At 33.9% G+C, this 13,487-nt stretch overlaps 2 protein-coding genes across 2 annotated transcripts in view; one reads left to right on the forward strand and one right to left on the reverse strand.

The window, feature by feature from the left end:
- Positions 1 to 696, forward strand: part of LOC119597904 (protein VAC14 homolog) — a 19,566-nt gene extending 18,870 nt beyond the window's left edge. The window contains exon 13 of the mRNA XM_037947572.1: positions 287 to 696. Coding sequence (XP_037803500.1) covers positions 287 to 392 — 106 coding nt within the window. The 3' untranslated portion in view covers positions 393 to 696. The remainder of the gene's footprint in view (positions 1 to 286) is intronic.
- A 3,294-nt stretch (positions 697 to 3,990) lies between these two features.
- On the reverse strand, positions 3,991 to 13,487 carry LOC119590071 (60 kDa SS-A/Ro ribonucleoprotein-like). The gene is made up of 11 exons (XM_037938826.1): positions 13,438 to 13,487; positions 12,965 to 13,118; positions 12,068 to 12,226; positions 11,488 to 11,615; positions 11,070 to 11,186; positions 10,690 to 10,904; positions 10,374 to 10,521; positions 10,098 to 10,199; positions 9,443 to 9,601; positions 9,156 to 9,316; positions 3,991 to 8,824 (listed from the first exon to the last, which is right to left on the reverse strand). The coding sequence occupies exons 2-11, from the start codon at positions 13,113 to 13,115 to the stop codon at positions 8,698 to 8,700; spliced, it is 1,467 nt and encodes a 488-aa protein (XP_037794754.1). The 5' UTR covers positions 13,116 to 13,118; positions 13,438 to 13,487; the 3' UTR covers positions 3,991 to 8,697.

The raw sequence follows: 13,487 nt of genomic DNA on the forward strand, positions 1-13,487 counted from the left end.
CTATACTATATATACATATATATAAATATATATTTATATATATATACTATAATAATATAATATATTAATATATATATATATAATATATTATATTATATATATTATATTTTAATATTTATGTAGTCACAAGCTTTTTCAGTTATGCAGAGGCCTTTTTCAGTAATAAACCCTTTATTTTTTTTCACCCGAAAAATATAATTAAGTTTAATTTTTTTGAATTAGTACCTTTTTTAAATTAAACTATATGATGTCTTAATAATATTATCTGATAATGTCTTACTAACAGGCACACACATGGGAAAAACGAGAATGGGAAAATTTGGCAAAAAACATCGTTTTTTGGGGAGTGCTTACACACTTCTCCCCAACAAAAAGGACAAACACGCAAATAAAACCAGAAAAATAAGACAAAGGTTGCAGTCAAGTATAGAGCCCACTTCAAGACACCAGAATTAACAACTGAGTATATTGTGTTCACATGAGGCCGAACGGTAAAGTAAAAGCAGATAAGAACATTGAAAGTATGAGGCATGGCATTATTGGGGTGAGAGAGAAATTGTGAATGAGTGGGGTAAGATATACAGATCGAGAGATAGACTAATCAGTATACACACCTTACAGATGGACAGATGCATAAACACTGACATATACAGAGAGACTGAGTGAAGAGAAATGGAAATAGATATGAAGAGCAAGCAAGAAAAATAGAGGGTAGGAGAGTGATTGAAAATGGGATTAAGTCAATGAGTATGTGTGTGCAAGCAAGAGAGAGCAAAGCTACAAAATCAGAAAGAGACAGATAAATAGACAGAGAGGGGAAAATTTTTAAAATAAAATACCTGTTTGCAGATGAGATTATTATAACTGAATGCATCTGCTGTTCATTATTCAGTAGTTCAAGCTTTAAACAGGTTTTTCTGATATAGTTTATTGCAGGAATGGTTATTTTGCTGATGATGATAATGATAAATAGTATTCCTTGTTTTATGTTGCATTCTGCCATTTACTAGAGATCAGTTTAAGTAAGAACAGAGCACTTATACAATCTGCGGTTTCAGCTGTGTGAGAGAATGTGTAGACTTCACACATACATTTAAATAGCTAACTATATAGATTGATTCTCTCATTATACATTCATATTTTGCTTATACAGTATATATGTATATGCAGTTTCAACATATTCAGATACAAATCTATATCAACTGCATACAGAAATATTTTGAAGGGTCTACATATATCCTGGCAGACAGAACTTTGACGGGTTTGTTATTAAATAACAAGTTTCCTTGATTTTCTTTGTGTGTGGGTGTCTGTACTATATGTTTGCAAATATATATATTTTTATATATATATAAAAATTATATATATTATATTATATAATATATTTATTTTATATTTTATATATATATATATAATTTATAATTTTTTGTATTATTTTCATAGTAGTGGTAAACTTGTGACAATAAATTGCGAAGATCTTAGGCTTTTTTAGCACGAATTTTTTTTCCCAACCCAAAAAATGTTTTGGGTAGTTTTATATTTTTATGCCAGTATGTGAGTTGTACTGCAGAGTTTGTTGGAAACTTTCCTTTATCCCCAATAAGTTGTTTGTGACAAGTAAAATTTTTTCCCTTTATCTCCCTTTTCCCGATCATCCTTTCTGTTTATCCTTAATCCGTAATTCCTCATCTTGCCTTTTTTTTTCCTTGTAGAAAATGAAAAAACATATGTAAAAATAGTATTTTAGTAAAGTAATTTTTCTGTGATGAAAACCCAATTGAAGAAGTTGAAAGAGTTTTGCATACGTGAAAGCAACTGATGACAAAACTTTAAGGATTGTGAAGAATATTTTTTCTATTTGAAGACCAAAAAGAGCACATTTTGAAATCCGTTTCCAAAAGCCAGATGCCAATGTTTGATTGGGGCCAATTAATGCCCTAAAAATTTTTGGTGAACATCTAAGGTCAGCGAGACATTTTTGGTTTACCAAGATATTTATTTTTAAATGTAGATAAATTGAAAAATGTAAAAAAGAAAAAAAAAAATAATATGTTGTGTATTATATTCAAAAAATTATTGGGCATGATATAGGTTTCAAAAAAGGGTATGTATGATCCCCAGGCAAGTCTTTTTAGTCAAATAGTTTCTGATAGCAGACACACCAGGTAATGTGAGTTTTAAAATTTATTGGATTACTATTAAGGGGTTAGCATGTAATGAGTTTAAAGGTTTAATTTAGTCATTCTTTTTATTTCCCCATGAGGGTTTATTTTTGGTTTTTGTTTTTTTTTGTTCCAAGAGAAAATAAAGACATTTCAAACACTCCAAGGAAAAAAAAGCATTCTTTTATTTTAATCTACTATTTTTTCACCCGGTATTATGTGCTAACAAAAAGCTGGAATAAAAAAAATGGGTCAAGGAAAGACTGGCACATCTCATCAAAATTTCCCCCCCTACATCAGACTGATTCAGTCATTCTCGAATAGATTTTTAAAAAATTTAAAATTCCCGATGAATCCCGGCAATTTTCTTTTTTTTTTTTTTTTTTTTTCCCCCATTTTTCCTTTTTTTCCAAGGGGGGTTGATTTATCCCCCCTGGCCAAAATACAAGCCAAAAACACTGTACATAGTACTAGGCAGGGGAAAGCGGCAATAAAAGGAGACCCAAGCTAATTATATTTAGTTCACAAGCGTAATGTTGCCCTTGCAGAAATTTTACCATGATTGCTCTTGAGGCTTACATTAAAAACCCCGAAAAATGCACCACAACCTCACTGGCAATGGAGAACAGATTATATGTGGGTCGATATTTTGTCGCCTCAGAAAAAAGAAACGCCCCAAAAAAACAAATTTTACATAGGATTTTCAAAGACCCTTTCCCCACCCTAACAAAAGAAGATGCACTTAGTTTCCTAAATCAAATTACAAAACTACAAACAAAAGTGTTCAAGAGGGAGTTCCCAAAAAAAGAACAAAAGAATATTCTTTTTTTTTTTTTTCTTTATGAATGATCCAAATTGTTAAAACACAAGCCTGCAAATTAAAATTACTTCACAGAAGGAAAAAAGTAAAAAAAAAGAAACTGGACAATATTAAAGCCTTTTTTTTTTTTTTTTTTTACCCCAAATTTTGGGCTTCAAAAATTTGCAATTTTAAATAATAATAATAAAAAAATTATTCATATCAAATACAATAATATGATAAAAAAAAAAAATAAAAAAAAATTTTTGGGAAAAATAATAAAAAAAAAACCCAAAAGCTTTGAGATTTTTCAAGTACAACACGAGGAGGTACACTTTACAAAACCAAAACAAGGATATACAATAACAAATTTTTTGGGAGAATGGGAAATACGAGCTAACAAAGAGGTAAAATTTTAATAAAAGCCAGTAGCAAATGTCTACAAGAAGCATCTACATGTAAATATCTATTTTTTAAAAAATGCTGCTCCCCTTTTTTTTTTTCCTTTTTTTTTTTTTTTTTTTTTTTTTTTTACATTTTTTTTTGTTTTTATATATTTTCTTTTTTTTCATCTACTGGACTTGTAAACTACGCCAAAAACATAAAACCCAAAACAATAACGAGAGCAGCGTCCCGCTAACAATAAAATCAGCAATTTTTCCAAAGCAATTTTAATCAAATTGGTTTCTGGTTTTTAAAATTAATGTACTTAAATCAAGCCTTTTTTAAAAACTTTCAAGGAACCTAGCCCAACAGTCTTTTTCCCTTCAAAAATACTGTGTTCCTTAAGCAACTACATGTATCCATGATTTTTTTTGATTGATAATGCCGTTTACCAAACCCTACCCTTTTGTTTACAACTTTTTTACCCTTGCTTTTTGGTTCCAAAATGCAAAAATAAACCACAATTTAAAAAAAAAAAATTTTTAAAAGCTAATTTTTCGGTAGATGCATAAAATTTAAATAATAGCATTTCCCTTTTAAAAGCTGCCTAAAAAATATTTAAAAAATGATTATTCTACATCTTTAAAGACAATATATTATATATTCCTGCATACGTAACATAGATGATTGCTTGCACTTACACACAGCATTGAACAATAGGGTTTCTCTTGTGTTTGTTATTCCCAGAGAATAATCTATACCTAAGTGCCTTTCTGCCAGAGACCTTATCTCTCATTTCTTCCTACTTTCTTTCAAATACACAATTAATAATACACCATATTTAAAGCTTGCAAATTTTACGATTTTCATTAACGGAAAAAGGAAAAAAGACGAAATGTCCACGTCATTAATCCATATTTGCCTGCATTTCTTTGATAATATGTACAATTACTTCAGCTTCACTTGGGAATTAACATGTAATTTTACAGACAATTTTCAAATATGTTTACTCACTCACAATTTGTGAACAAGAACATTTTTCAAACCTGCACTTTATAACCCTAATATCCTCTAATACATATATCAAAACTGTTGGATATCTTTTTACAATGTCTAATTCACCAAAACAAAATTTTAAAATGAGAGAAAACACACCATATATAATCCTTTGTAGAAATATATGATTGTAAACCCAAAAATATTTTTCTTGCTTTTCTTTTTAAGCTAAAGCGGAAACATAAAACTGCAATGCAATCTGAAGACTAGAGGCATCATCATTTGATTAACAACGAACATGACGAGAGAATCTGACTAAACGTAGTATTAATATACCAAATTATCTTAATACACAAAAAAATGCCATGCTCGTAAATGCCTTATATTTACCATGTTGTGTATCTGGCCCATTTCAATAGTTATTACTCACCATTCTCCTTACAAGAGACTAAAAATGATAAAGAAAAAAATAAAGTTGGTAAAGCCTTGACATAAATATTACAAAGCAATAAAAATGCTGCTACTACACAAAACATGCAACCAAGTGGATTCATAAAGATTTAAAATAATACATACCAAAGAGAATATATAAAATACAACACAAAACATAAAATGCTTAAAACAAAAACAAGAAATGCAAGAAATCATATAAAATGCAAATCATTTTCTTATTATGAATACAACAAGAAATTCAAAACAGGTTAAAGCTTTTTCTTTTGCCAGGCATAATTCAAAAACAATAGATATTTCAGTAACATCTCTGAGTTTTTCTGGCATTTCACAAAGTTTTAGTTTAAATTTTCCACCGATATCCCACAGGCATGCAATTGACGAGTGGTGTCCCATCAATAAAATTATCACATTGGGTGATGGTTCTGAACAAATGCAAAAGTTCATTCAATTGTCTTACAGGATAGCCTCAGCTCTGTACTAAATAAGGGACTATATGACATATTTCTATTGGCCTAATCAAGTATCAGATCTTGATAAATACTGACTAATAATCCTATTCAGGAGATATTATTTTGCTACCATTATTTTTTTTCCAATGAGGCCAATTACACAATCAACCTTTTCTACTCACCTTGAATCCTCAAAAACATAATTACTCTTCACAAAAAATTGCACTTTTTCCCAGTTTGATTAGTTTCAATACTTACATTTTATGAGCACAACTGGTATGTTTCCCTTTTAAACACTTCCATTTTTACATGACTTTCTCATTCTTCTCTTTTCTCAGCCTAAGGTAAGTGATGGAGTGAGCTGGGTTGGAACCATAAATTATCCGAGATTCACAATGCTTACTTGCAACATCTTCAAGTGCAGACATTATTGAGGAATGCCTTTCCATCCTTTTTTGTTAATCACTTGAGTTCTATGACTCCCTCTTCCCATAAAGTGTTACTCTTATACACAAATATTCAGCATATACACATTATTCAAAGAACAATTATCTGATATCAGGATTGTTACCTGGATGGCCTTAACACACATTTACAGCACCATAAAAATCCATTAAAATAGGATCTGGAAACAAGAGACAACCTAACCTCATGGATGTTCCATATCCATATCAAATCACTTCATGAATCCAGAACAAGTTAATATATTGCTCTTTCTGTATTCCTGACTTTCCTCTGGTGCATTGGATGGTACTTTAACACTAAAGCTTGAGCAGGAAGAATTATGTCATGTGTCTTCAAGCAAATAGTATGCTGAATGAAGGAGTAATCAGAAATGGGCATAACAGACACGGTTTCATAAAGTGTTCTTGCTCTGACATATGAAGATGTGATGGTATCAACTGCTTTCCACTGGGTTTAATTCCTTTTGCCATTATATTCATAAATTGGAAATATCACTCCCTTTACAGATTTCCATATTAAGAAGAAAAAATTCTCTGCATTACGAGTATTATTCAAATAAAATATTTACAGATCAAATTCCCTTTTAAAGAATACTAATTACCAGCTTTGGTTTCTTCATCAAAATAAAATTCCCTCTGAACATTAGCTTCCTCAATTTTCTAAAACTTAGACTACTTTTATCATTCAAACCTTAGTTACCATAAAAATTCAATCCTGACACCAAGTGCAGTTTCATAGGAAAACCTCTTTTAAACACTTCCCAGTACATAAAGTCATTTCCTTTATAGTTCTCACTCAGTCTGAAGTATTCAATTTATTATTCTTTGCAAAACAGATAAAATCGAAATAAAATACTGACTTAAACTCAGCACAAGAAACAGATGAATTATGTGCAACTTGTGAGCAAAAGGGAAAATGCTGCACAGTTTCCATCTTTCCCTTTTTACATGACTAGTACAACACCATAGATTTTGCTTGAATTCATCTTTTTTTAACACAATGGATTACCAACCTCTAGCAGAACTTCAGCCAGTCTGCAGGTTTAACTTCAAATTTACTAACTGACACCATCTGCTAAACGCCACTAATTAGAATTCATTGGATTTTATTGAAATGGCAACTAAAAAATATATAACTAAATTAAGTCACACCATTTTCTGTATCTATTACTTTCAGATCACCTCATCAACAGACAATGACAGTTACTATAGCTTCCATTATCCATCAACATCATTAGCACAAGAATATTTTTCATTCTTTCCACTAAATACTTACACGCTACACACAATTATTTCCATAACTACACCAAAAATCCTAAACACAAATTAAAGGGAGTATTTTCATCCATCACAAATGAAGTTCATCACTCACTACTGCCCTTGGAGTCTGCAGCTTTCTACACCAGAAACAATTCACACTTTTCGAAGCTTGATTTATACTGCCACAAATTACATCACTTGATATCATAAGACAATCTTTCTAGATCTGTCATTTTTCATATAGATAAGTCACACATTATATGATTGTTCCTAAATATTGTCTCCACTTACAAAAGTCAACCAATATCGTGGCATAGACTGATATATATTTTTCAAAAAACATCTACTCTATTGTAGTTCCCAGCCTAACAACTTGGATTTCTCATATAAAAAAAAAATTCTTCTGTGGTTTGATTGTCATAAAAAATGTAGACCTTGCAACAGTATTTATAATGAAATGTTCTTTAAATCTATTCTTTTGTAAATTGAGATTTTCTATAATAGCCCTGTCATATTTTAATATTTCCTAGACTCCAAATGACATGTGAAGCATCAATGATATGTGTACCACTCAGCATCCTAGATGGACAGGACTCTAGAAATAAACAAAAAATGAATTCAAATTTGCATGTCAATAATAAAAGGAGCTACCTTCATGTTTGTATCTTACCACAAAGTCTTTCACAAGCATCAATTTACCTTTATAATAACATACAGCTCTGAATATCATGTCACTTTTGTAAGATTGGGTCCTGAAAGAGCTACAGAAAAGGTTAGTAGAAATGAGGGAAACTGTAAACAATAAGATCTGGCGGTAGATCTTCTTGTAGTTCAGAATACACTTAACATGTACTGGAATTTTGTACAAGTTTCACGTACACTTTTCTCCAAAATATATCTGGAATAAAATTCTATACTTAAATCAAATGGCAGTCATAACTCTTACATCTGCCTACATATGTGGATGGATATTACCAGCACTAATTACTCAAAAATATCACCTTCTAGATTTCAGTTATTCTAAAATGGCATAATGAGCCCTTGTACCTAACAGACTATGGTACATAGCTATTTAGCATCATTAAAGCTAATCTTTATTTTAAAAAGTTTCTAGACCAATATATGCTACCCTCAGGAGTTCAGAACAAGAAGTTCAACCCGCAAATATCAGGTATATTAGGGTACATTTTATAGACAAATGTGTTGGTCACAAAATACTTTCAGATCTTTCAAAACATTGTCCTACTCACTCTTCACATGAGAAAATGATTCTACAAAATGACCGAGCACTAAATATCTGGAAAAATTTTGTGAAGGCACCAAAAATCTAGCTCAGTCTGTGCTATGCTTTGTCATAAGGACCATGCAGTTAATTCCACTTGAAAATCCTATGCTTTTCAAGCACTGCACTGAACCCCTTATACTTGAAAAACTTGGATTCAAAGGCGCAACAAGATCTCCTGAATCTTAAATCTGAAAATGAGATCGCACTCTTCAAGAATGAGGCCTCTTTCTATTGTTACAGTTTGCTGAGAAAGTCACAAATGCCTTGATTGCCCAACAACCTCACTCACAATGGCCTACTATAAACTTTGCTAGTCATAATCCCATGCCTTAAGAGCTGAGGTTGATCTGCAAGGAACAACTGTGATTCAGATCTCCCTCCAACTGCTGGTCACAGCAACTCTCTCCTGCGATAAAAAAAAAGGAAGGCTAACATCGTCCCCATCTTAAAAGAGCCTCTCATGGTAGGCTCTGATGATGCTGGGTGTTCGCTGATCAAATCCAAGCACAAGGAGGAAGTTTTCTGTTCGCTGGGTATGCAGATGCTTTGTCCCTAGTCCACACAACACCAGTCTGCAACAAGATGTGACAAGGCAATTAACCACTTTACATCCACCTGTCCATGATACTTGAGAGAAGAAATCAATATCAAATCTAATACGATGCACTCAACTTCTAACAGTACAGTTCATGAGAATTTTACTACTCTGCTTCAGATTAATGACAATGCTACTGCTACATGTATGACAGTTTCCTACAGAATCCAGAAAGTAATAGCTTTAACACAGCCAAAAGTATCATAGAGAGAAAGCTGAGATACACATGTTCCCTAACAATCAATTTCCATCCAAGTTCAACCATTTAAAGTAATAAAAAAATAAATAAATAAACAATGATTACATACCTCATTTGTGTGTTGTTCTTATCATTGATCTGCTTGAGGGACTGGGCAGCAGCAGTGATGGCCTGCTGGTCAAGCTTGTGGGTTATGACGACAACAGTCTCCATATTTTTCTCTTGGGCCCAATTGAGAGCAGCATCAACACTGACCTCACCAATCACCGTCTGCAATGGAGAATACCTTTCCTTATCCAGTGCCATTCCATCTTTCTCAATACCATATAACTAGTAGGAAAAACCTCTTAGGAAATAATACAGTACATGTCACACATTACAAGATATAACACACACCTCCTTGAATTTTTCCACTAGCTGCAAGAGAGTTATTCCCTCTGTAACAGGCACTTCAGCTACTCCAGTGCCAGAGAAGGCCAGGGTGTTCACGCCCGGGCAAGTTCCACCAGAAGTGAGGGTGAGTACAATTACAGCAGCTCCTTCATGTCCTGTTACCTGTTAGAGTGTACAATGTACAATGTGAAAATATGTTCAGGGCAAATGTGCTCTGCAGATAGCTCTACATACAAGTATATGTAAACATACCTTGGAGAGGAAAAAACATCAAATGTGCTTTTATCTCTCTTTGATCTTTCTGACCCATCCAAAAAGGGTTAACTTTACAATATACAGTCACTTTAAGCAAATAAACTTGGCAAGAAGTAATCCTATGTTAATAAAGATGTTTGCAATTGGCATGACAAAAAATTACTAGCCTAACAAAATCACCAAAAGGTACTGAATGATCTTACTTTATCCCTTCAAACATGTCTCATAAAAGAATACTCTTTGTAATTTTGAGACTTCAAATATGAAGTATTTCACTAACAATAACCATTAACAATAAACTATGACTAAAAAAAAATCACACTCACAATACATGATAACAGAGCATTACACACATCTTCAATAACCACATATTGGAATAAACCGGTATATGGTTAGTACTTACCTCCCCCTTGCCTTCTGGGTTACCTGTCCACACATGGCTTGTGCTCATGTAGCCTCGAACATCAACAACAATTGCTAACTTCTTTGCTGTCTTTTCAATATTCTGAAATGCAAGCATTCAAAATAATACATATTATATAACGTAAGATATGTCTGAAGATAAAATCACCTATCAAGACTGGAACTCTTATCTAATAAAATACTCCATGTAATTACCCTGACAGCAACAAAGTGAAAATCCTAAGAGAAAAGACAGATGAGCACAAATACTACTTGCCTTTGAACTCCCAGCAATGAGCTTGTGAAGAGCATCAACAACACTCTGGTTTACTTTGGTTGACTTCTTGAGGGGAGCTTTCGTAGGGGCTCTCTGGGACTTGCAGGACTTCTTCTCATACACTTTGCCACAGGCCTCACTGGAGAATCTGACCACATACAAGAATTTCACTCTTTGAGCCAATAAAATATCATAAAATGCATACACACACAACACATGAACACACAAAACTAAACTCCCATCTAAATATGAACCCCATATTATAAAGAAAAACATTGCATAATCTGGTATACAGAGACAGAGAAACCAAAATTACCTGGATGGGTGTTCATAAGCATGAAGAGCCATGAGAGTAACAGCTGGAGTCACAGGGCTCGAAGCAACATCAGAATGAGTTAAGCGGTCAACCAGCTTATTGGGAAGGACGTTGGTATTATCTGCACTCTGGCTCAGCAGACCTGCCTTGGCCATGCGGTTCACGCTAGCTACAGCTGACTCTCCATCCAGTTTGTCCAGCATGTGAGACCAGACCTTAAAATCACAGTCTTAATGAGTCAACTGAAAATATCATCTTCGACAAGAAGCACTTTTAGCTCTGATTTATATTGTATAATTTCCAATGTATAATAAATCATAGGCATAACAGTGAACCAATACTTTGCATTCAAAAGGTAGAATAATTCAAGGAGGTCTTACCTCAGGAGATTTGAGGCTCTGTGAAGGTACATCATCCAATGTCACTTCACTGTAGACTTCATGGAGCTTGTTCACCTTGTTGATCACTTGATCTACATCCCACTGTTGTTCCTTATCCTGTAACATTAGGCGAGTTTCAAGAACCTCATTATTTTTAGTGCTTTAGTTTCAAGATACATTTAGAACTAACTACAAATATTCCAGGAATCTGTTTTACTTTAAAAAAAATACACAAAACAATGAAAGTTAGCCACTAATCTTTTCACACACAGCTGTGGTAATAACACTTTTGCTTTCTGCATCCATAACATATTTCATCACAAATGATTCATGGAAAAGAGAACATATAACTGTATAAGAACACACATTTCTCAATCAGAATATAATGCACATGTCAAAATCATCAGTTGCAACATACCTTTGGGTGACCATCCTTGTCTAACACTTGCATGAGTTCTAAAAGTTCACTGGTGTTATCTTTTCCTGTGTATTCTTGAACAGTCTTGTCCAGTCCCATAAAAACATAGTGCAGAACTACTTGGCTCCCTGTGTAACGATACATATTATTAGCGTACAGTACACTTCCTCCCTTCATGTAGCTTGTATCAATATATTAATATTACTAGTGTATACTCCCACAGATGTTATTTGTATAGAACATAAATACAAACAGTTTTCTTGAAAGTAAATAAATCATACAAAGAAACTTACATGTAAAGCAAGAAAACATAGTTTTCATTCATATATCATGCATGTTATTACATCCTGATAAGAACGCTCAAAGAGTGATTTTAGTTTTATAACAATTTGCACAGTATCAAAATGTTTTCCAAACAAACTAATCATTCTAATTTTCTTCAAATATTTCAAATGTCTTTGACAGAGTATTCACTATACCTCTTTCCAAAATTTTTAAAAATCATTGCATATATAATAATGTTTTCTTGCAAATCAAAAAATCCTCTTTTAAACCAACACCTATTTGCAGTGTGTCGTACCTAGAGGCATCTCCTTCAGCTTCAAATGAGCAAGCCTGACCACATCGCGGTGAGTCCATCCATGGGCACTGAAGTGTCTAGTCACCTCCAAAGCCAGCCGTTTTGGTTCCCAACTTCGGTACCATTCACCAACAGCACGGCGAAGACCACGTCCCCATCCTGAGAAAATGAGCTATTACTCAGAGCTTCAAAGGTGTTTGAATACTAACTAGATTGCAAAAGGACACACAATGCAAATAATGTAAGATAATCATTCTGAGATGTGTATCAAAAAGGGAACAAAAATACAGGCATTTTGTGCATGCATCTGCATGAGTTTCTGAAGGTGGAGTACGGGATTGTGTGCATGACTGTATTTGCATGGTGTGTGTAGGTGTGTGTGTGTGGGTGTGTGTGTAGGTGTGTGTGTGTGTGTGTGTGTGTGTGTGTGTGTGTGTGTGTGTGTGTGTGTGTGTGTGTGTGTGTGTGTGTGTGTGTCTGTGTGTCTGTGTGTCTGTGTGTCTGTGTGTCTGTGTGTCTGCGTGTCTGTGTGTGTAAATGTGTAAATGTGTGAATGTGTACGTGTGTGAATGTCTGCCTGCGTGAATGTGTGTGCATGTGTGAATGTGTGTGCATGTGTGAATGTGTGTGTGATGTGTGAATGTGTGTGCATGTGTGAATGTGTTGTGTGCTTGTGCTTGTGTGTGTGTGTGTGTGTGTGTGTGTGTGTGAGTGTGAGTGTGAGTGTGAGTGTGAGTGTGAGTGTGAGTGTGAGTGTGAGTGTGAGTGTGAGTGTGAGTGTGAGTGTGAGTGAGTGAGTGTGTGTGAATGTGTGTGCCTGTGTGTATGTGTGTGCATTTGCATGTGCGTGTATCCTAGTAACATCTGTACCAATGTATCACATATCAGATATCTCACCAGAATGTCCAGACTTCTTGGATATCATCTTAGATATCTGGATGAAGAGGAAGAAGAGGTGTGTGTTGGTGCACAGTTCTCGCACAGCTGAGTGGGCATCCGTGACTAGTTTCTTGTGTTCAGCTTGCTTGGAGGCCACAGCAAGACACATCACCTGTTTTTGATGAAAAGCATGTCTATATGGCCCTCCCTTTGTTTGTATGGAGTTCTGATGCCTCACTTATGTTATAGCTATTTCTGTCTAGAATGCATGCAAGTAAACTTTAAAATCCTAAGGAATGCATCTCTCACTCAAGGAAGTAAAAGTTTCATCTACACACAAAAACAATGCAGACTTTTTAGATAGTGAACATTTAATCTACAAATTCCTTTACATTCAGCTATAAAGAGAATCCTTCACACTATTAAAAGCCTAGTATGCTCACTCTTTTAAAGTCATGAGAAAGCTACAAGAGGCAATAAGCACAACATACCAGTGCCTCCTTGTCCACATAAGGCAGCTGGCTGTAACTTCGGAGCGTGT

The sequence above is a fragment of the Penaeus monodon genome, chromosome 3, assembly GCF_015228065.2.
Source record: "Penaeus monodon isolate SGIC_2016 chromosome 3, NSTDA_Pmon_1, whole genome shotgun sequence".
Lineage (NCBI taxonomy): Eukaryota > Metazoa > Arthropoda > Malacostraca > Decapoda > Penaeidae > Penaeus > Penaeus monodon.